This window comes from Palaemon carinicauda, chromosome 35 (assembly GCF_036898095.1).
Source record: "Palaemon carinicauda isolate YSFRI2023 chromosome 35, ASM3689809v2, whole genome shotgun sequence".
Classification (NCBI taxonomy): Eukaryota; Metazoa; Arthropoda; class Malacostraca; order Decapoda; family Palaemonidae; genus Palaemon; species Palaemon carinicauda.
In genome coordinates this window covers 39,594,666-39,618,796 of record NC_090759.1, presented here as the reverse complement: position 1 = coordinate 39,618,796, position 24,131 = coordinate 39,594,666, and the positions used below count along the sequence as shown (strand labels likewise).

The window sequence follows — 24,131 nt, the reverse complement described above, 5'->3', positions numbered from 1 at the left end:
CAGGCGGAGCAGGTGCAGGCTGGGCGAGCACAGGTGCAGCGAGAACAGGTGGAGGGAGTGCAGGCGGTGCAACACTCTCAGCCCGACACTCACGCATCAAGACCGAAAGTTGTGACTGTATGGACTGCAGTAGAGTTAACTTGGGGTCGGCAGACACTAAGTTCTGCTGAGGTAAAGCCTTAACAGCAGAGATCTGTTGTGGCAGAACCTTACTCCTCTTAGTCGGAGTGTAATCAACTGATGACTTAGGAGAGTCAGAGCTAACCCAACGACTGCATTCGGGTTGTGAACTTTAACTTCGTACGTCTGGCATAGGTCTGGACTTAACGTTTAAGAAGTCTTGAGACCTGAGACCAGCGTTACTCTGCCTTTATTTTCTCCCCTAATCTCTTCTGCAGACGAGCAAAATAAGGGCTCAATCGTCTGCGGGTGGGAGTGACGGTCTCGGTAAGACACGCCCACAACCACCGAGAATACTTCTGTGCGCCGATCAAGGCCTGCTGAACCCTTATGCCCTTCGACATTGCTTCTCCCCTGGGCTTGGGAGCTTGCAAGAGGTCCCGGACTGGGAGGACGACTGGCGCGCACAAAAGTACCCTCACGCACTAATCACTTATCACTTTGATTTCTGTTTGCACTTATTTCACTGAACTCGAAACTTAAGTGGTTTGTACCTGAAATACGCAATTCTATCCTTTCTCAAAGTTAGTAATTGCGAAAACAGAATTACAATGTAACAGAAAAATCTAATGAAAGATAAATCAGTGGTTGGAAAGAGACTAAACACTAGATCACTCTAGAAACGTTTAGTTTCTTCCCCTAAAGAGACTAGGGAGAAGAGCAAAAATCGATAATGACGTTACTCGTACGCCTGGCAGGCTTGAATGAAACGTTTATCCTCTTTCTCCCTCCGTCTCTATCTCTCTCTCTCTCTCTCTCTCTCTCTTGACTTAGAACCTGAGAGAAGAGCCCAATCATATATATCGTTAAAACATATTATTGTTAAAGGAAAAAACTGAAAAGTTCCTTTATTAGGATCAAAACCATTAAGTTAAGAAAGAATGAACAAAACGCTAGACACGGTTACTCTTACTGCAACGTGAAACCGTGAACATTCTTTCTCTATCGTAACGATAGAGTGCAAGTTGAACGTTCTGAACGTCAACAACTGCAGAGACAAAACAAAACGTTAGTTCAGCTTTGAAAACAGTACGAGACTGTCAAAGAAAATCTTTCAAACTCTGTGGCGGAAATAGCATAATATGTTAACAGGTAAAACCGAAATGACGGGCTCAAAGTTTATTAACTTCGGTAAAAGACCGCCTACTATTAGGAAGGTCGAATATAAACAAATATAAAAATTAATTTTAATGAGTTTATAATAAAAGGAAGTTAATCGAAGAGGCCTATAAGAGGCGGAGAGATATAAAATAAATCTATAACTTTGTTAAGCAAAATTAAGAAAGAGAGTCTATACTCTCTTAGACACCAACACTTCCGTCTAAGGGAAGGGTCGGCCATTGAAAGGTGAACGAGAGTTCATACTCTCTCGTCACCAAAATTAATCAAATTAATTCCAAAAGCTAACTAAGCTAATATAGAAGTTTTCCAGTAAAGCGACAGCCGAAATCAAAGAGAAATACTTCACCAAAGTCGTGAAAATACTCCAAGAACATAAGCGTATCCCAGAACGTCTTGCCGGAAGCACGACAGAGGAATAATTGAGGAGGTGTCAACAAGAAGTACTTGAGTACCTGGCCACAGGTGGCGCTGGTAAATACACCCCCTTCTAGTATTGTGATAGCTGGCGTATCCCTCCATAGAATTCTGTCGGGCAACGGAGTTGACAGCTACATGATTATCGGGTAAGTTTAATATTGAAAACTCAAGGTCATCAGCGAGCGGAACCAACTTGTCGACAAGACCGACAGAGAAGAACTGGAGACCTTGACAAGTATATGCGGTATCTGGCCGATAGTCGGCGCTGGTGGTCACACCCGCAACCTTCATGGCGATCGCTCGCGAGTTTTTGGTATCTGTCGAGCCGTCCGAGACGTCAGCTATTATATATTCACCGGCTAAGTTTAATATTTAAAAATTGCCGTGGTAAAGGTAAATTATTCAAATTATTATTCAAAATGATAAAATATGATAAAATAACATCATATTATGGTATGTTGGATCATTGTAAAGAACATCTTCCCCATAATGAAAAACGATTTGGCTAGTAATAAGAAAGATATCGCCCTGTCCCCAAAACTACATTCACCCGGCCGTGTCTTTACTTAGCAACACCCTTAGATTGCCGTATTCTTAGGGACCCTCTTAGTCTTCCAGGAGCCTTTGTATATTAGCGGCCAGTTCCGCCAACGAGCATAAAACATGGACACCAACAAGACAAAACTTACCCCCCTAACCTAACCTACAGGACATGTCCTTACATTCTTACCTAAAGGGTGGGGGTCGTTACAACCCCCTTACATTGCGGTATTCTTAATCACCCCCCATCATACATACAAGTAGCTGCTATCATACATACACACCGACTGCCATATTCTTTGCAATAGGTTTGAAAATGACAAATTCAAAGATAATTTGTATTTTTCCTAACCATACAAACCTTAGCTATTTACACAGGGTTTACCTTTTAGCGCAGCTGAAATGGCGAGCCATTAGAATTTAACGAGGGTGTATTACCCCCGCGCTAGTTAGCGGGGGGGTAGGGGAGTGGTAGCTAGCTACCCCTCCCCTCCCTCACACACAGATGAATGCTCACTTTCACTTAGAGGTAGGACTTGTCTTGGGGGACAGGGCTGGCGGGCAAATGTGTGTAAATAGCTAAGGTTTGTATGGTTTGGAAAAATACAAATTATCTTCGAATTTGTCATTTGTTCCGTAACCGAAATACAAACCACGCTATTTACACAGGGTGACTTACCCCTTAGGTAGGGTGGAAAGTCCCCAGCCATACTGGCTTTGGCTTTACCCGGGGACTCAGAATCCGAGTGAGTAGCACTCGATAAAAGGAGTCCCTGCACCTCACAAGTTCCTTGCTTCGCAAGGAACCATGTGGCCTACGTAAGCTTGTGTGTGAAGGAAGAAGTGTGACCCGTCTTAGGCAGTTGACCTGGAGTTCCAGAAGGAACTCTGGGTTAGGATGTTCCCAATACCACCTCGTCAGGGTATGGGGGACGCGACAGTATTGACTCAATACTCGGAACACAAGGAAGCATGGTTTACCTGCAGAGGTTCGAGGTCAGCTATGCAGAGACCAGGATGCTGCTTCCCCGTAGAGGGGATGATGAAGAAAGAAGTAAGGGCCAGATATACTTCTTTCGTTCATGCAGACTAAAACCTGATAACAATGCCCTCAACCTTCTGCTACCTGTCCAAAAAGGAGCCTGAGGTTAGACCAGCTGTTGTGTAGCCACCACAGAGCGATAGAAAACGTATCGAGACTCCTGTGGGTCACGCCCTGCAGGAAGCGGGCTGCGAAGGTCATTAGACGCTTCCAGACTCCAGCTTGTAGCACCTGCGTCACAGAGTAGTATTACTCGAAGGCGAGGGACGTTGCGATGTATCCAACATCGTGCTGTAGGGCGACGTGACGGGGGAGGGTCTGGAGACAGGTCGAGATGAATGTCCTTGAGTCCGGGCTGAAGAGGTATACTGGTGACTCTCCCCCATGTCCTCCTTGTGCTCCCAAATCGGCTGCAACTGAGGACAAACTGCTGCTGTTCCCAGCGCTAACCTCTCGATTCCTTTACTGGCAAGAAAGAGGTCTTGGGACATCAGATACAGAATGGAGACTCGAAATCTTGAATGAATCAGACTGAAGGGCCGGGACCCCCAGATTCTGAGTCTAGCCAACAACTCAGGAGCGAGCCTGAATGTTGCCTTCCCCTCTTCCTTAGAAAGGGGGGAGTCGTAAGAGACCAAGAAGATTGCTTACACACTGGCCGTGGCCAGAGTGAGCAGGAGACCCAAGGCAGAATACAATCCGAGGCCTGTCGTAAAGGGTCTTGAGAAGATCTCTTAAAGGACTAAAAGTCCGAGCCATGCTCCAAGTTGGAGGTCTTCCTCCGACTAGGGCAGGGACGATCGTAGCTTCGCATGAGCGAGGATAGATCCAGCGGGCAGGAAAAAGTTATTCCTTTAAGCCTGAAGGTCAGGGAAAGGCTGAGCGACAGGCTTCATTGCCGAGAGCGGAAAGGAGTTTCCTCCCGCCGAAAGGCAATAAAACCGTTATTGCTGGAGAAAAGGCCTCAAGGGAAGAGGTATATCTCCCACGGCACCAACCACCTTAGACTCTTCACTTTGCCTGGGAGACCCCTGTGGATGACTATCGCAGATGACGCGACCTCCGTAACGAGACTGTAGCGGGTTGTCTCTTCTTGAGGAGGAGGCGTAGTGTCTCTAGGCATGAAGCCGAAGCGACGCCCCGGTTCGGGAGAGATGTCGCAGTGTGGTTGCTTGAGTAGTCTGCGCCGTGGGAGAAGCTCTCTCGGGAGTTCCGTCAGGGAAAGCAGAGGGTCCAGAAACCGTTCTGCGCATAGTCCCAGTGGAGCTCTCCCATTGAAAGGTTGACAGACAACCTGGTCTTGTTGAGACCCATTGTCCACAGACAAAAGGGAGGGAAGACGCAGGTGTCGAAGTTGTCCCACCATCACCGGAATGCATCTTGCCAGAGTTTCGGGGTCTGAGACTGGGGGGAAGAATAGCGGAAGCTTGAGGTTCCAAGCTGTCGCGATCAGGTCCCCCAGACCAGTACTTGCTGGTTACCCAAGATCAAAGACCCCCAGGTACACTCTCTCTACGAGGCTCTGCTCGGATAGTCTGAGAGAACATTCCCCTGCCTGGAATGAGAGAGCCGATGGTGGTATTGAGAGAATCTCAATCATCCCGGTATCTCTACTGCAAGATGTGAAGGTGTGAAAATGCGTCCCCTGCTGGTTAGAATACTGTACGCCAGAATCATGAAGTCGACGCGCACGGGGCGACTCGGCAGGAGCTGTAGGATCTGTAGAGGGGCCAGACTAAGGCCCCTAAGCCTGCCTGAATGATGGAGAGGTATCCTTCAGGTCTTGACCATAGGCCTGGACCGGAACATGCCCCCCCCCCATTTCCTTTGACGAGTCCGAGAACAGCATCAAGAATGTGGGGAAAGGACGAGAATATCCACTCCCATCAAGAGGCTCCATAGGTCAACACCCATTGCAGGTCTAATAGTTCCGCTGGTCCCATAGGGGCCAGGAAGTCCGGTTAAACATTGCCTGAAGCCACCGGAACTTGGATCGCCCCACATGGAACTAATCCTGAGGCGACCGTTCGGACTATAGACGGGTCAATGAGGAAAGGAGAACTAGGAAACGTTCCAAGGTAGGGCTGAAAGCTCTGCTTGACTGAGAACAGGTACTGCAACTCTCCTCAGTCTTGCCACAGTCAACCGAAAGGAAGGCTCGGAGGATGTGGTAACAGAATCTGGCGTCCCCAGGCGGTCACCCATCCAAGTACCGACGTTGCTTAACCTCGCTGGACGGACGAGAAGCGGGGTTTCCAACGTGGTAAGGCCGTTGACTCAATATCATGGCCAGATACTCCAGATGTTGAGGCAGAGGAAGAGAAGGCTCCAAGCAAAATACCATGAGCCCACACTCATGGTAAGCATCCGGAAGCTTGTCCCGGCGCTGAAGAAGGTCGAACCTGAGCCTACCGGAGTTGACCAGCCCTCCAAACAGCAGAGGAGGCGGAAGCCTGCACCTGAGCGGCCAAGAGGAAGGCAGGGAGAGTTCTCTGGGGAAACAAACCTGCTATGCCACGGCGGGATAGCCACACTGCATCATAAGCAGGAATACTTGCAGTCTAGGCTGAATTCGACGAGCACCCTGGAAGATGGAAGGAATGGAAACTGAAAGTACCCGTCCTTCCGATCCAGGGTTTAAGGAGTCCTGTCGCCTCGTTACCAGTCTGATCGATTCTGCTGGTCTACGCTGGCCGAAGTTTGTTCGACAAACTTGATCAGGGCTGAGAGGTCGACTAAGGACATCCCCTCTCAGAAAGAAAGGATCGACTGAGGAGGCCGGGGGTGAAGCCGTCGATGATCCTAAGGAAGACCTTCGCCTAAGGTATGGATCATTCTGCCCAACTGGGCAACTCTGCTGACGCTATGGCATAGAGGTTCAGAGACACTGAATTCGCTGACAGAGACGGCAGGCGCGATATCCTTGGCTGATCACAGAGATTGTGCGGGAATGGGCATCGGGAAGCTGTCATTCGGATGAGTAACCTTAAGCATCCTCCCAGAGAAAAACCTGCAATCCTAGAGTTCGTGAACTCCTTTTAGGACTATGCCCCCCAGGGGGAGTCTCCCGTGCCATCTGTTCCTGACAGGAGAAAAACTGTAATTGGACACCTTGTCCCAGTTGTTGTAGCCGATAACTTAGGCCGACGTGATTGAAAGAAAAGGGCGCTGGAGCCCTGCAGAGTCTGGAAGAAAGCGCCTTGGAGGAGTGAAAACGGAAGTCGATTTCCTCCGCACAGCCGCTGTCTAAGTCTCTGTCCTTGGGCACAAACAAACTCTTCTCAAGGATGGAACGCCTCCACAGATGAGACACCCGAAGGAAGCCCTCAGTCAGCGCGTCCAGATGGTACAACATCGAGCTTGTCCGCAAGTTAGATACTTAATGACAAAAGGCCAAGGTGCCTGAGCTCGAGAGGAGGAAAGTACCCATGCTCTTCCTGTAGCTTCCTTGAACCATACCTCGGGCCGTAACCGAGGAGGGAAAGAACCTGGTAAGCTCCCAGAGGAAGGGGTAAGCAGTCACCCCTTGTCCGATGGAGAAATCTCGAACGGAAAGCCCCCCCGCCAAAAATCCTTCCAGGGAATGACGGGGAAGGGCTAACCAGGTTCAGGAAAGAGGAGTGTTGCTCAGATCTCCCTTAAGTTTCTCCTATTCTTGCAAGTGCCATGCTCTGCGTTTACGGGGTGAGGCCGTGTTCTGGAAATATGCTCCAAAAGAACTCGCCAGGCTGGCCATGCTGCGAAAACCCCATTGGGAATCGTGGTCGCAATCGCCCTGGAGCTCGCGCGACGGTAATTCAAAGATTTTCGCGTGGGCGAACGTGGAAGCGCCCATGCGCGGTAACGCAAACGAAGGTGAGCGAAGGAGCGCAGAAGGAGGGCGAGCGTGGTAGGAAGGGCGAGAGCTGGTGGTCGGCGAGCGATAACCCATGGACGAGCAATGGATACTGCAAGAAATAAGCCGACGTTTGTGCGAAGAAACACTGTAGGTTCGTGCGACGGAACACCATCCGTCCGCGTGATGGAAAACCGTTGGTTCGCGCATGGGCGAACATTGGAGAGCAGGGGCGGGGACGCGCATGAGCGTAGACGTGCAGGCACGTGGGCGTGTGGGCGCACAGGCAAGCGGTCGAGCGGTCGCGCGGGCGAGCGGTCGCGCGGGTGAGCGGTCGCGCAGGCGAGCGGTCGTGAGGGTGGGCAGGTGGATGAGCGCGAGTCCGAGTCGGCGAACGCAAGCGTTAGCGCAATGGCGAGGAAACGCGCTGCCGCGTGGGCGAGGAAGACCGCTGGCGATATGGATCAACAAGCGATCGGTGGTGAGCTGGTGAGCGCTAACGCGCAGGTTGGCAATGGCGCATTGTTATGCCGACGCGATGGTCGAGCAGCATGCGCAGGTGAGCGATCGTGCGTTGGCGAGCAATATGCGAAGGTGAGCGATCACGAGCAGCATGTGCAGGAGGGCGATCGCGCGATGGTGATCAGATGCGCAGATGGGCGGTCGCGCGATGGCGAGAAGCCTCTGCAGGTGGGCGATCGCGCGATGGCTATCAGCATGCGCAGGGTCGCGCGATGGTGATCAGCATGCGCAGGGTCGCGCGATGGTGATCAGCATGCGCAGGGTCGCGCGATGGTGATCAGCATGCGCAGGGTCGCGCGATGGTGATCAGCATCCGCAGGTGTGCAGTCGCGCGATGGCGATCAGCATCCGCAGTTGAGGGTCGCGCGATGGCGATCAGCATCCGCAGTTTGAGGGTCGCGCGATGGCGATCAGCATCCGCAGTGGAGGGTCGCGCGATGGCGATCAGCATCCGCAGTTTGAGGGTCGCGCGATGGCGATCAGCATCCGCAGTTGAGGGTCGCGCGATGGCGATCAGCATCCGCAGGTGAGCTAGTAGCTGGCGAACCATGTTCCATCAGAAGAGTTGGAGAACGTTGGCGTGCCGGCTGTAACACACGCGGGCGGTCCGGAGATCGCCGAGAGACAGGTGATCGCTGGTGAGCTGATGATCGCTGGCGAGCTGATGATCGCTGACGAGCTGATGATCGCTGACGAGCTGATGATCGCTGACGAGCAGAAGGCTACGCGTGGAAGCCTGCGTATAGAAGATGAGTCCTTGACCCCGACCTGAACCGAAGTTCTATATCGCGAGGGCAAACGTGGGCGCACAGGGCACGTAACAGGAACCAACAGGAACAGCAGGGATGATCATCATGAAAGCGCTGACGAACAGGAGACCGCTGATGAGCAGAAGAGCGCCTGTGCGTTAACACTGAGCAGGAGCAGGAGAGAACACAGCAGAAAGGCGCGCAGGGAAACCCTGACACGCAAGGGAAGAACCCCCGTGGGAGGCAACCCTTTGCCCCGAAGGGATCGTTGTCCGCCGGGAGACTGATGTCCGTCGGAAGACCGTTGTCCGTCGGGAAGACCGTTGCCCGCCGGAAGACGAGATCAGACTGCTGTCCATTTGCACCAAGGCGGAAGATCGAGAAACAGGAGTTGTAGGCTGCAAACGGAGATTCAAAAAGGTGCCTCAAGCACCCTTATAGGGAGATGAGAGGCCCTTACGACGAGGCGGACGGTGGGCCTTACGGCGAGGGAGGCCAACAGCAACAGCAACAGAAGAAACCTCCGAAGAGGAGTCTCTATGAGTGTACTCTCTCGCGAACGAAAGAGAAACACTTCGTAGAAGAGACCGGTCAGCAGAGACCTAAAAGGAGCAATCCTCCGAAGAGGAGCTCCTGCAGTTGCCCAGCCCCTTGAGCGAAACTGCAGGTGTGACCGCTCAGCACCAAGAGCATAGTCGCACGAAAAAAAGGCAAGAGGAGAACCCTCCATAAGGGGAAAAACTCAAGCCTGGACAGGAAAAACTTCCCTCGGAAGGAAAGTTACCTGCCCAAGGAGGCAAGCCTCCTGAGAGTTCTAAAATGAACTGGAGAGCTGTCCGTCGTCACGGGAGTACTTCCAGTAGAAGGAGACATGCCCCTGACGAAAACACAAGGGGGGAGGCAGCAACAGCCGAATCCCCAGGACTCAACAAGACAGCTCACACCGTTGCCATATTACAGAAACGAACTAGATCGGTAACTGTAAAAAAATAAAACAAAAAAACATTAGCACACATTCATTCCCCCGGGAAGGCTCCGAAGAGGAATCCCGAGGAAAAGGAAACAAGAATTACACAACAGGCACGTGCCCTCACAACCACTTACACTCACGGAAGGAGAGCTGTAACCAAAACAGAATTATAACAATTATAATTATGTAACTATGTAATTATGTAATTTAAAAATGAATGAACACTAAAGAAAGAACGAAAACCCCGAAAGGAATCGTTCTACAAAGCTGAAAAATCAACAAATACAATTAGATTCATAAACTAATTGAGACAAACATACGGCGTAGCAACCCCCCCACACGGAAAGGAAGCTACACGGGCGTAGTAACACGTAGTAAAAGGGTGAACGACCTCAAGAGAGAGAGAGAGAGAGAGAAAGACATAAGTCAAACTTGATCGGCACCCATAACGCCGTGGCGGCCAACTGCCGAGGACCCCACGTGGAAAAGTACACTACACACAAATCTGAAAAGGAAACTTACTGATTTCTATACTCAAATATGTATACAAACATGAAAACATGTTTACATATATATTGAGTAAATGAAAAGTAAGCGATTAAGTAAAGACAAAACAAACAATGGCTGCCAAGAGAGGACCAAGACAGAGACGTCTGTCACAGTCCGAGCCAAAAGTGAAAGTGAGCATTCATCTGTGTGTGAGGGAGGGGAGGGGTAGCTAGCTACCACTCCCCTACCCCCCCGCTAACTAGCGTGGGGGTAATACACCCTCGTTAAATTCTGATGGCTCGCCATTTCAGCTGCGCTAAAAGGTAAACCCTGTGTAAATAGCGTGGTTTGTATTTCGGTTACGGAACAAATATGGATTTATCAGGCATGGAGGTTATTGTACAAACACCTTAATACACTCGATTGTGGGAAATGACAAACACAGGAAGGATTTCTCACTTTCTATGCGAGCGATGGGCATGACCTTACACTATGCTAGGGCTAACCGTAACATTATACACCTGACCTAACCTTCGTAACTCAGTCTGCAGTCTCGAACTTAGCCACCAGCCTGCACAGCCCACCATGGGCAAAAGCCCAGTCTCGAACTTAGCCACAGCCTGCACAGCGCAACAAGGGATAAGGGTCCGAAGTGATACTGTCCCCAGCGGGCATCATGTCCTCAGTGGGTCCTACCTGCTGAGGCTAAACATGTTATATAGGGAAAGTGCCCCCACCAGGCTATGTTGAGTTAGTGAATGGGGTCTCCCCTGCAATGTCCCTTTCAGGCAATGGAGCCATTTGTCAGACATGATAATTATCAATAACCTGATAACAACTTCACTCACGAATCTATGCCGAACGATAACATGAGCAACGTTACCAATGATACACAGTGTTACCAACGATGACTCGGATTGTTAAGGTAATATTACCGCTTACACAGTATATAAATAGTACAATAAGGGTACAGAACCTAACAAACCCACCTAACCTAACCTAGTAGTTGACAGGTCACAAACCTCAGGTATTTACTGAGAACGGTAAAATTAGCCTCGATACGAATGATACACAGCGTTACCAAGGTACGGTGACATTACTAGCGATAGTAATGCTAAATATTTCCATACGTATTTTAAATAATTTTTCAATATAAGTTTTACACAATACATAAAAAGTACAAAAAGGGTACAGAACCTAACAAACCCACCTAATCTAACCTAGGAGTTCCCAGGTCACAAAACTCATGTATGTACTGGGAATGTTAGAATAAGCAACGTTACCAATGATACACGGTATTATCGTTACAAAGGCATTGCTAACGGTAGCAATGCTACGGTATTATTATCATGTATATTTAAATGGGAGCCTTTGTAGTTTATGGGGACAGGCCTTTGACCGGCCGAAAATCGAGTATAAAAAGTCCGAAATCAGCTTTTTCATGGGAATGATCACGGAATGAAATAATATTAGGAGCCTTTGTAGTATGTTGGGACAGACTGGGAGTAATATTTCGGGGTGTATGTATGATAGCGGCCAACTATATGCATGATGATGGCCGACTAAGAATATGGCACTGTTAGGGGGGGTGGGGGGGTTTGCAGAGGGAGGAACTGGCTGCTAATATGAAAAGGCTCCAATTTAAAAAGGGAAACAAAAATAAGGACATCACCTATCCTAACAAAGGAGCGATGTCCTTCCCTACCAGGGGGAAGGAAGGAAGACCCCTATACACTGCCGTAACTTTAGCCTACCCCAAGACAAAGTCTCAACTCTGTGCATGCTTCCCAAATGGATTCATTCCTGGAAATGTAATACTGAACTATATTTTGGAATAATATACAAAATTACCTTATATTTATTATATTGTAAAACTGGCTTTATATTATCGTATTTAAGCCAGACATTCAGAATGAGTTTATTCGATAAGAAATACTGTATTACGCTTTCTCTAACTACATTCACCCATATATTAAAATATATAATAAAATATAACTAAATAAGCAATAAAGCACAGATTCGTTGTTGTTATAAACTTACTTTCATTGGAAATAAAAGCAAAATTGCTATAATATTAGACATCAAGATAATTAACCCAGTGGACAACATTGCTTTTACGAATGGGGAAAAATGTCGTACAGATTCACATTTGCTATACGAATATCTACGTAAATATACATTTAAACTGTATCTATTTAGGTGTAAAATATAAAATATACATATTTATATTAATTTCGTCTTAACTTTAGAATCAAGTTTATTTTTTATAAGGATTTTAAAAAGTTAATACTCTGGTCGTGCGTCTGGCAGTGGAATTCTAATGTTTTGATTCGACTATTTTTTCAAAGAAAGCGTTTCATGGTAGACTTCGATAGAGAGAGAGAGAGAGAGAGAGAGAGAGAGAGAGAGAGAGAGAGAGAGAGGGGGGGGGGTTAAATCAAACCATCTTGTCTCTACTTCAAACCTTATCTGCTTCTTGCAAATGGCAATCCTCTCTCTCTCTCTCTCTCTCTCTCTCTCTCTCTCTCTCTCTCTCTCTCTCTCTCTCTCTCAACCATCTTGTCTTTTACTTCAAACCTTATCTGCTTCTTGCAAATGGCAATTCTCTCTCTCTCTCTCTCTCTCTCTCTCTCTCTCTCTCTCTCTCAACCATCTTGTCTTTACTTCAAACCTTATCTGCTTCTTGCAAATGGCAATCCTCTCTCTCTCTCTCTCTCTCTCTCTCTCTCTCTCTCTCTCTCTCCATTTAGAAGAATAAAAAGAAAATGTTCAATTGAAGGTCTAAAGTTAGGATTCATTACAAAACACTACAAAATATTACTTGTCCTGTACTCACAACCTAATGCCAGGAGTCTGAAGCTGTAACAGTTCGCTTTTCCTGTTGAAAGAGAAAAGACAAGATTATTCTAATAACTTTATTACAAATATACAAAATAATAATAATAACAACCAACCACAATACCGAATTCTACCTCTGGGAGTGTATATCCTATGGAAATTCATTTATGATAAATGCTTCTGGCTGAGCAAGGATTCGAACGTAGGACAAGAGCCGAAACAATGGACGACACTACGATTGGTAAAGTCGTTTCAGCTCAAGTCATAGGTTCGAATCCTTGTTCAGCTAGGAGCATTTATCATAAAATAATTTCCATATGATATACATTCCCAGAGGTAGAATTTGGTATTATATTCCATTGTGGTAGATATTTACATACACACACACACACACACACACCACATATATATATATATATATATATACATATATATATATATATATATATATATGTATGAATGTATGTATAATATATATATATATATATATATATAATATTTTCTATTAAATATACCATAAAAGGGTTTCGCCCTCACCAAAGGGCTCATCAGGTGGGTTCTGCCTACTTCTTCTGAGAAAAACAGAAGCCAGCAAGGTTCCCACGACCCTCCTCACCACTACCTCATTTAATCCAAGCAGCACGAAGATGGAGACAACTAGCGAAATCTAACCGAGGCCATTTGTGTCAATGGGCGTAGGAGGAGATGATGATGATGATTGCACAGGTGTCTCAGCTTCAATTTCTCTCTGGCTGTGATGGCCTGGTGGTAGCGTCCTTGCCTGGTGATTGCCAGATTGCGATTCGAGTCCCGCTCAAACTCGTTAGTTCATTTGGTCGTTGCAACCTCACTGTCCTCATGAGCTAACGATGGGGGGTTTGGGGGGGCCTATAGGTCTATCTGCTGAATCATCAGCAGCCATTGAATGGCCCTCCTTGGTCCTAGCTTGGGTGGAGAGGGGGCTGGGGCGCTGATCATATGTATATATGGTCAATCTCTATGGCATTGTCCTTCTTGATAGGGCAATGTCACTGTCCCTTGCCTCTGCCATTCATGAACGGCCTTTAAAACAAATTTCTTAGCGTTATCGAGTTTGATTTGACTGTAAGAAATATTTTATTCCACGCATTATTCTTATTTTTTTTTCAATAATGCCAGCAACATACACAAGATGATGATGAAATAGTACACTGATGATAATAACATTAATACAGAACCTCATTTCTCTGCCCTACCAAACTTTCATGAGGAAGTGACAATGATTCGAGATAATGTTAACAAACTGCGTCTTCTTCTAAGCTATCCCGGGGACTGTGTTTTCCAAACTGAACATAAATGCAAGAAAAGTAGAAGAGGGTCATTTAGAAAAGAAGCCAATGCTCTCTCTCTCTCTCTCTCTCTCTCTCTCTCTCTCTCTCTCTCTCTCTCTCTCTCTCATAGAATAATTAAAATATTTTAAATTTTTTCTAGTTTTTTTTCAGTTACAAGGAAAGTTATACTCCACCCCTTTTCTACTACGCATCATCTCGAAATTTTTTTTTTAGCTTTCTTCTGCTCTCAAGCTGAAACTATTTTACAACTCAATTTAAAAAGTTATGTTTTAAGTCTCTAGAAAGGTTTTTTTTTCACTCGTTTGCCATTGTCTCTAACTAATTTTCTTACTCCTTCGTGAGTTCTATTTATCGGGACTTCGCTGCTATTCCTCTTTCTCTCCAACCGAATGACGGGAATGAACCAGATGGTTAAAACTGACTGAGAGATTACCCCTTATCACCTACAAACCAAAAGAAACATATCACCTACGAGCTGTATTATTGCATGAGCCTGTGCTTGGCAGAAAAGGCTAGCAGACAATCTTTTACAACATTATTATTATTATTATTATTATTACTTGCTAGGCTACAACCCTATTTGGAAAAGCAGGATGCTATAAGCCCAGGGGCTCCAACAGGAAAATTAGCCCAGTGAGGAAAGGAAACTTCAGGAAAAATAAAATATTTCAATGAGAGTAACATTAAATTAAATATTTCCTATAGGCTACAAACTATAAAAACTTTAACAAAACAAGAGGAAGAAAAATAAGATAAAATATTTTGTCAGAGTTTACCCTCAAGCAAGAGAATGGAAGGTCATGGTACAGAGGTTATGGCACTACCCAAGACTAGAGAACAATGGTTTGACTTTGGAGTGTCTCCCAGAAGAGCGGCTTACCATAGCTATAAAGTCTCTTCTACCCCTACAAAGAGGAAAGTGGCCACTGAACAATTACAGTGCAATAGTTATCCCCTCGGATTTAGAGGAATTGTTTGTTAATCTCAATGTTGCCGGCCCTAGACATAACTTTACCTGAACGATATAACTGATCAGATAAAAATCGTTGCAAGCTATCTAACGTCGCTGCCCCTACACCATTCCGATATATCGTTACAATTTGCATCGGTTCCACAGTTTCCATAATGTCATCCGAGGAGGAAGATTTTCTGGCTGTACCAGGTTTAGCTGTGGCATTATGCGTAAAAAGGGCAAAAAGTGCTTCTGGATTTAAGCGAGGTCGCAATTGGAGTAGAGAATGGCTACTGAAAAGAAAAACTTATACAAACTTATTGGCGGAGTTGGGAGCAGGGTTGCCATTCGTACGATAATTATCGTACATGTACGATTATTTTGGGTCCAGTACGATGTACGATACATACCTTGGGTATATACAATGTATGTGTGTGTGTTGGATTAGGAAATTATACTAAAATACCTTGAAATAAGCTATATATGTTACTCCTCAATAATCATGTTGAAAGTGTGTACGATAATTTTGGTTTAAAAAACGATAATTTTAAGGTTCATGTATGATAATCTGGTAACCCTGGTTGGGAGCGGTGCCTAGGTTCCTGGTTCCTGGTTCCTTATTGCTCACTCCGCAAAATAAGTTTGCGGGCACTCTATCTCTTTATAGATAGGTGCAAAGCTTCTAAGCTTATTCTTATTATTAAGTTTATATCATCTGTGCCTTAAATAAATTAATATCATAATGAGGTTCACAGTCTTTACTTTTATTCCCTTATACTTTGAAATTGGATAGGATAACACCTTGCTATCATCAGTTTTGGCAACCTATTGTGGTAATCAGTTTGGGCTTCCTAAACTCTTCTTTTATATTCATTGCCCTATCTATAAATGCAGCCAGATCTCTGCTAGGATTTTTTAGCATACCTAAACTTATTTCTACATTCTTTAGCTGTTCTAACTTTGGGCATAAAAATAAATGTTCGGTGGTGTCTTCTTCCTCTTTGCATAGATCACACAAATTGTCATCATATTTTCCCCTGAAATTTGCTTTTAAGTTGAGCATATTTAATCTTGCTCTCATCACAAGGGATGCCTTATCCAGATACATTTCTCTGATATAAGGCATAGGGCCATTTCCTTTAATAAATCTTAATTTTTTCATTATTTTCTTTTTTTCTTCAATAGTTTCTTCTATTTTTTCTATAATTCTTTTCTTGATTTCTTTTTTCAGGGTCCTTTTCCCCCAACTTCTTATTTCTTCCACTTCCATCCCATATTTACTGCATATTTCTTCTACGCTCTTGCTCCAGCACTTCCCATACGGGTTCTTCAACTGATCCTCAATTATCTCTCTTACTAATCTTTTTTCCTCGGAGTTTATGATGTTATGGAAGAGCATTAACTTCTTATATTCTATTCTGCAGGACACCGGCCATATTCCTGTTTCTGCAAGTATGCCCCAATATGGAGTACTCGCAGGTAGTTCATACATATTTCTTATTATCTTGTATTGGAGGTTTTCTAGATCTTTCATATCTTTGTCCCTAATTACACTCCAGGTCTCCACGTTGGCAAATATTGTTGGTACAACTACTGTTTCATATATTTTCTTTCTGACTTCCAATGCCATCTTTCCAACTTTTCTCGTATCCCCATATTTTCTTATTTCTTGGGTCATATATGCAACCCTCTGGGTTTTTTTACTGATACTCAATTCTTTGTTTCCCTTCTCTGTATACCATTCACCCAGATACTTATATTCCTTAACTAAACTTACTTTTCCGTTCTTCACTTTTGTTTCAATCTCCACCTCTTTCTCTTTCTTTCTTTTGTTAATTCTTAATACACCCGATTTTTTGGGGTTGGTGTTTATAGTGAACTTCTTTAGGGTCTCTAGGCTATGGCAGTTACTTATGGCACATTCGATACCATCTTTCCTTCCTGAGGGAAACATTATATCATCTACATATACAAGTGATTCAATTTCAATATTTCTTATCAATGTGATATTTTTTCTGCTAATGCTATTAACTTTGTCAGTTGCTATACTGCATAGCTTGGGTCCATATATAGTTCCTTGTCTAACATTTCCTTCAATCGTTATATCTTCTGTTGTACCTGCTGGGCAGTTGATGGCTGCTCTACCTTTTTCATTCATTTTTTAAACTATCAATGCTTCTTTCCATCCTATCATTTTTCCCATTTCTTTTATGCAGTCCTTTAGATCTAGCTTATCAAAGCACTTATACGCATCACAGAACCATACGTATGTCGACCCTCCCAAATAGGCGTTATAGTCTATTACTGCATTTAGTGTAAGCAGATGATCGGCCGTAGATCTTCCTTCAATGCCTCCACACTGGAATCGACTCATCTCTTCTTTGAATCTGTCCTTATATTTTTTCATCCTTATTTTTTCGTATATTTTACTAATTATGCTTGTAATAAATAAGCCTCTTTTATTTTCTAGTTCCATTTTATTTCCCTTTTTGTGGATTGAAAGTATCCACATCTCTTCCCACTCTTTAGGGATACATATGCTTTCGTCAATTTCTGTGAGTATCAGCTTCAGGCTTTCTATTATCTCATTCCCCATCATTTTAATCATAACATTGTTCAATCCTTGCCTGTCCATTGTGTATTTGTCTTTCAGGCTTTTTATGATGGCTTCTACTTCTTGATATGTTATTTTTTCTTCATTGCTGGATCTCACTCTGTCACTTCCTGACAGCCATTTATCAAACATGTTGTTGATTTCTTCTGCCAGGGTCTCTTCTTCACTTAGGGGATTTTCTAGCTTAAATAAATCACTGTAGAATTTCTCATATTCTTTCTTTATTTCTTCAATTTCCTCTATTATTTCTCCATCCTTTCCTCTGATTGCTGTACATTTACTGGCATTTTTTCCATCCACTTTCTTCTTGAATTCCCAGAAGGCTGTGCTGTTCATACCTCCTTTTGCTTTGATTTCTTCTACTTGCTTGATTATTCTTAAACCTTCCTCTTTTTGTTTTTCTTCTTGTATGTATAGGTCAACAAGGCTCTCCTGTACTTTCATTCTTCTCTTGACCTCATTGTTTTCCTTTCCAACATTAATACAATTCTTTTTTAAGGTTCTTTTAAGTTTCATTAATTTCCTTAATTCCTTGGACCTCTTGTTTTTTCTGTTTGTCTCTTTTACACTACATTTTCTTAATATTTCTTGCACTTTTTTTTGCCATTTTGAATATTTTATTCTTATATTAGCTTTTTCTTTGGCAATCTTTATGAGTTCCTTTTTATCTTTGTGGACTTTTAGATGGTTCCAGACTATTTTATATCTCACCTTTCTTTCTTTCTTGTTTAGGGTCAACCAATTCATTTCGAGTAGGATGGCACAGTGATCAGAATACACCATTTCTTTTGATATTCTGTAGGGTGTTATCAATTTCTCTTCGTCAATTACCATGCTCCTAATGCCTTCTTCGTCTTCTTCTCTAACTAGAGCATAATCTATCACTGATTTCTTCTCTTTTTCAATTCTCGTCCAAGTCCCTCTGCATTTCGGGTTGCTATTTGCAATTATCATGTTGGACTCCTCTGCTAAATCTCTTAACATTTTGCCTGATTTTGTAATCTCATTACTATTGTTTTTTATTATGCTTCCTACTTTACAGTTGAAGTCTCCCATTACAATTACTTTTTCTTCTCTGCTATTTGCTATCATTATTTCGTCTTTAATAGACTTGTACATATTTTCTAAATGGCTTGACTTTGTTTTATTTTCTTGTGGGGAATAGATTACTCCTAATCTGACTTTAGTCTTCCCATTATCAATTTTTACCCATTGAGACTCGTGACCCTGATTTTCGCTTTTTATTTCCACCGTTACATTTTGCTATTCATTTTTTATTGCAATCAACACTCCTCCTCCGTTTGATTTTCTATTATTATTAAAGACCCTATAACCTGCTATCTTTAAATTTTCTTCCTCCTTCAGATGTGTTTCTGTGATGCAAATAACGGTTGGTTTAACTTTTTCTATTATTTCCTCTAGCGAGTCCACTTTTGATTTTATGCCCCTTATGTTAATGTAATAGAGCTTGAAAGCTTTGTAAAATTTTGCTTTCTTTTTTCCTCTTCTCTTTTTATTTCTTCTTTTCTCTTCCATTTTTACAGGCAACGACCTGTTCTTCCTTGACCACCCTGTGGTATCATGTAGTCCATCCCTAAGGCTGTGTTGGGGTTTCCCACTGCCCTTTCTGCCCACGTCAAGTTGTGTTGACTCGGGTTGTATGATTTTTCGTACCTTATTTCTCGTATCAATCTCCCCATTTCCTCCATTCTTGAATTTAAAAAATTTAATTGGTTTTCCATCCTTTTTCTACTTGTACCGTTGCTTACTTGATTCCTTACTTTTCCCCCCTTTAAATGTTCATACTGCTCCTCGTTTCCTCTAAATTTTGATCTGGTTTCTTTGAATGTAACATTGTTGTGCCTGAATGAGCATGTATGGCCTCTTTTGCAGGTACCGTTCACATAATCTCTGCATATTTTCGATCCATCTTTCCCATAGTTTATTTTGTTGACCATTTTCTTTTCCCAGTGACCATATTTGCACTCCCTGCCTAACCTACACCTGCCTTCTTTGTAAAACTTACATTGAATATGCTTCCTCATCTCGTTTCTCTGAGGGTTATCTTCACCTTCCTGGCTGCGTCTGTGGAGGAAGTCGCATGATCGTCCTTTTTTACAGATTCCCTTTCTAAAGTAGTAGCATATTTTGGGGGTCTTTTCTTTCCGTTTTTCTGAGGGAATCTCATTATGTTCTTTCTCTTTTCCATCGTTACTTGTTTCATCTTTGCTTTCTTCATTATTTACAACTGAATTATTTTCACCTGAATTTGAATTTTCCCCCTCTGTTGTCTCTGTTCTTTCTAAACTAGTTTCCCTTTCATTTGCCAACTCCTCTAGTTCATCTTTATAGTTCCGACACTCTTTTTTAAGCATTTCTATTTCAGCATCTCGTGAACTGATTTTGTAGCAGTTATCTTCCAGCAATTTTGACATCAAATTTATGTGGTTTCCCATTTGCGACTCTGACATTAAATTTTCTCCTTTTTTGTTTTTGTCTTTTCCGTCACCACATTTTCCCATCAGGAGTTGTTTTGTTTCTACTGAGCAGCCTAGGGATTGGAAAAAAATATTTAAGGATGAACGAGGAAACGTACTTGAACCTTTCATCATTAGTAACACCTTTCATAGAGAAAGAAGACACAGTCATGAGATGTGCAATAATGAAAGACTGACAATCGTTAGATCGTTCAGGTAAAAAGTATGAATGATTCAACTGTTCAATGTCGGAGGGAAATTTGGTGAGTTTTTATGTTGGCGAATAACTCGCTAAAAACAGCCAACCTCGTAAGTTGTGGTCATAATTATTCTATATATATATATATATATATATATATATATATATATACATATATATCGTTAAAGATTATAAGCTATTATGTCGTCTTCAAAATCATCGTACGTCAGGTAGCGCTGAACGGCAGCAACGTCATCTGCCCTGAAATGGCACAATTGTTCTAATTTAAAATTTTCATTATTATTACATCTATTCGTGACGTTATTCTTAAACCCTAGCCGTTGTTAGTCCACTGCAGTATAAAGGCCTCAGACATGTCCTCCCACTTGTGTTTTTTATAAGCGCTGTTTAGGGTTCAATGTACTCAAGGCTAAGGTCACGAAAAGATAAAAAAGAAAAGTCTTTTTGCTATATAGTGGGCAATTTTTATATGATTTGCATGAAACTAGTGCTAAAATGTGCATGATTAAATTGTCGATGTTGTGATATGCAACATGATATAGGCGAAGGTATGCGCTCTACCCAGTGCCCGTTTTAATTACGAATGTAGTTACAGAACGCATCTAAAATAGAGCAGTTACCGTCAAATATGTTTTCTGTAAATTCTGTCTTCCTGAAGCCCGGCCGGCGACCGTAAACTGTAGTACTTGTTTGGGGGAAAAAAATATATTTGTGATCACAATCTGTTATCTCCATAAACAATCTTTTTCATCTACGTCTGTGCAACAACTTGCAAGACAAGGTAAGAATGAGTCGGGATATGTAGGCTGCATGTTGGTCCACAAGAATGCAATTAAGTGCATCTTGCATGCATATGTTTTGAAATTGACAACGTGTGGGAAATGTTCGCGTAGATTTCAGCTGTAACCCACGCCACTTTCGTCTTGTAGTTGTTATTCAAAGCACCTAAGAGGCTTGTTGAAATTTGTAATTTGAAATTGTAACTGCCATTACAATTAAAATGAGTATCGTTATTAATGACGTCAATTCTTCTTTTTCCATTTTTTTGCACATTCGTCGTGTCTATATCACACCCTGTGATATACACACGACAACTGAGTGTGAGCTAACGTTGGGGATATATATATATATATATATATATATATATATATATATATATATATATATATATATATATATATATATATATATATATATATATATATATATATATATATATATATATATATATATATATATATATATATATATATATATATATATATATATATATATATATATATATACATATATATATATATATATATATATATATATATATATATATATATATATATATATATATATATATATATATATATATATATATATATATATATATATATATATATATATATATATATATATATATATATATATATCTTTTTGCTAAGGTTATGAATTATGCAAGTTACTTAAATCATTTACGTTTCCCAACAGCCGAGAGAGAGAGAGAGAGAGAGAGAGAGAGAGAGAGAGAGAGAGAGAGAGAGAGAGAGAGAGAGAGAGAGAGAGAGAGACAGCCTTGTATTGTCTTCTCTATTTCAGAACTGGTTTAAGAAACTGGTTAAATGAAGTGACTCCTTACGCATACTATTTCTTTTAGATGTTGCTCTTCTTAAAATATTTCATTTTCCTCGTTTCCTTTCCTCACTGGGATATTTCCCTGTTGGAGCCCCTGGGGTTATAGCATCCTATTTTTTTTTACAACTAGGGTTGTACCTTAAGCAAGTAATAATAATAATAATAATTGTGTTGTACGTTTCATTCATATTTTCACCCTGGCTTAATATTACACAACAAACTTTCTTGCTTAAGACAGTATTCAAGTATTTGCCACCAAAATAATTTTATATTTGAAATAACTCAACAGTTTCGTAAACGAAATCATCAACTGTCAAACGATTTAACAAAAAATAATTTTCTTTTTTTTCATAACCAAAATGATTTTTGCATGTTATTAAGAAAAATCCTACTGTATGTTTAGTCAGATCAAAGAAAAACAATAACCAATGTATGATACTATCAGTGGTGCGTCGGCAGAAATATGATCTCTCTCTCTCTCTCTCTCTCTCTCTCTCTCTCTCTCTCTCTCTCTCTCTCTCTCTCTCTCTCTCTCTCTATATATATATATATATACATATATATATATATATATATATATATATATATATATATATATATATATATATATATATATATATATATATATATATATATATATATATATATATATATATATATATACACACACAGATACATTCATACATAACACCTAGCTGTGTGATACTTTTGTCTTTACACTTTGTATTTGGCAGGTTACCAACAAGCTTAATATTTAATATACATGTGACATTTGCAAAAAAAAAAAAAAAAGTGTAAAAGGCTATTGAGATTGGGTAGAGCTAAAAATTACGTAAAACATATTCATTATTTCCAGACACACACACGCACGCATATATATATATATATATATATATATATATATATATATATATATATATATATATATATATATGAGAGGAGAGAGAGAGAGAGAGAGAGAGAGAGAGAGAGAGAGAGAGAGAGAGTATTTGGAGAGGAGGCGTGAAAAACCAAATTCAAATACATTAACGATACGTATCTTTGATTAATGTATTTGAATTTGTCTAATTTTCTGAAAAGGGTTAAAATGAGGATTTATTGCCTTCTTGTTATTCTTTGAGTAATCTAATGAGTCTTGGATGATGTTATTATTTAAGTTATAATTTTGTGGTGCATTTTTCATCTCATTATTATTATTATTATTATTATTATTACTTGCTAAGCTACAAACCTAGTTGGAAAAGCAGGATGCTATAAGCCCAAGGGCCCCAACAGGGAAAATAGCCCAGTGAGGAAAGGAAACAAGGAAAAATAAAATATTTTCAGAACAGTAACAACATTAAAATAAATATTTCCCACATAAACTATAAAAACTTTAACAAAACAATAAAAAGAGAAATTAGATAGAAGTGTGTGCCCGAGTGTACTCTCAAGCAAGAGAACTCTAACCCAAGAGAGTGGAAGACCATGGTACAGAGGCTATGGCACTACCCAAGACTAGAGAACAATGGTTTGATTTTGGAGTGTCCTTCTCTGCTTACCATAGCTAAAGAGTCTCTTCTACCAAGAGGAAAGTAGCCACTGAACAATAACAATGCAGTAGTTAACCCCTTGAGTGAAGAATTGTTTAGTAATCTCAGTGTTGTCCAGTGTATTAGGACAGAGGAGAATCTGTAACGAATAGGCCAGACTATCCAGGGTATGTGTAGGCAAAGGGAAAGTGAACCGTAACCAGAGAGAAGGATCCAATGTATTACTGTCTGGCCCGTCAAAGGACCCCCACAACTCAAGCAGTAGTACCTCAATGGGTGGCTGGTGCCCTGGCCAACCTACTACCTATTAAGATAATTAATTTTTATGAAGACATTACTTTGTAATGGTATTATCTATTTTTGTTTATAATAAATTCTATTGATGTTTTCAGACACCATGTGCGGCATCTGGGCAATATTTGGAAGCGATGAAAATGTGTCCAAACAGTGCAGTGCTTGTTTGACCATAGCGCACCGAGGTCCAGATTCCTTCCGGATAGAGAATGTCAACCATTTCCCAGAAAGTATCATCAGCTTCAGTATCAAATCTTCATTTTTCCCACTAACCTCTATCATGATTTATTAAGATTAATATAACAATGAAGGTGCCGGTTAAGTATGTGGCCTACCTTTCGAATATGGCCCACGAAGTTCTATCTGTTTTAGTATGTGGCCTAA

The 24,131-nt window shown here is 42.0% G+C and overlaps 1 protein-coding gene and 1 long non-coding RNA gene across 2 annotated transcripts in view; one reads left to right on the top strand and one right to left on the bottom strand.

The window, feature by feature from the left end:
• Positions 1-11,982, bottom strand: part of LOC137627422 (uncharacterized) — a 44,431-nt gene extending 32,449 nt beyond the window's left edge. Inside the window, exon 1 of the long non-coding RNA XR_011041161.1 lies at positions 11,907-11,982. This is a non-coding gene — a long non-coding RNA (uncharacterized lncRNA). The remainder of the gene's footprint in view (positions 1-11,906) is intronic.
• An 8,941-nt stretch (positions 11,983-20,923) lies between these two features.
• The window catches only part of AsnS (asparagine synthetase), a 28,708-nt gene continuing 25,500 nt past the window's right edge, over positions 20,924-24,131 (top strand). Inside the window, exons 1-2 of the mRNA XM_068358931.1 lie at positions 20,924-21,079; positions 23,846-23,973. Of these exons, the coding sequence (XP_068215032.1) occupies positions 23,851-23,973 (123 nt within the window). The 5' untranslated portion in view covers positions 20,924-21,079; positions 23,846-23,850. The remainder of the gene's footprint in view (positions 21,080-23,845; positions 23,974-24,131) is intronic.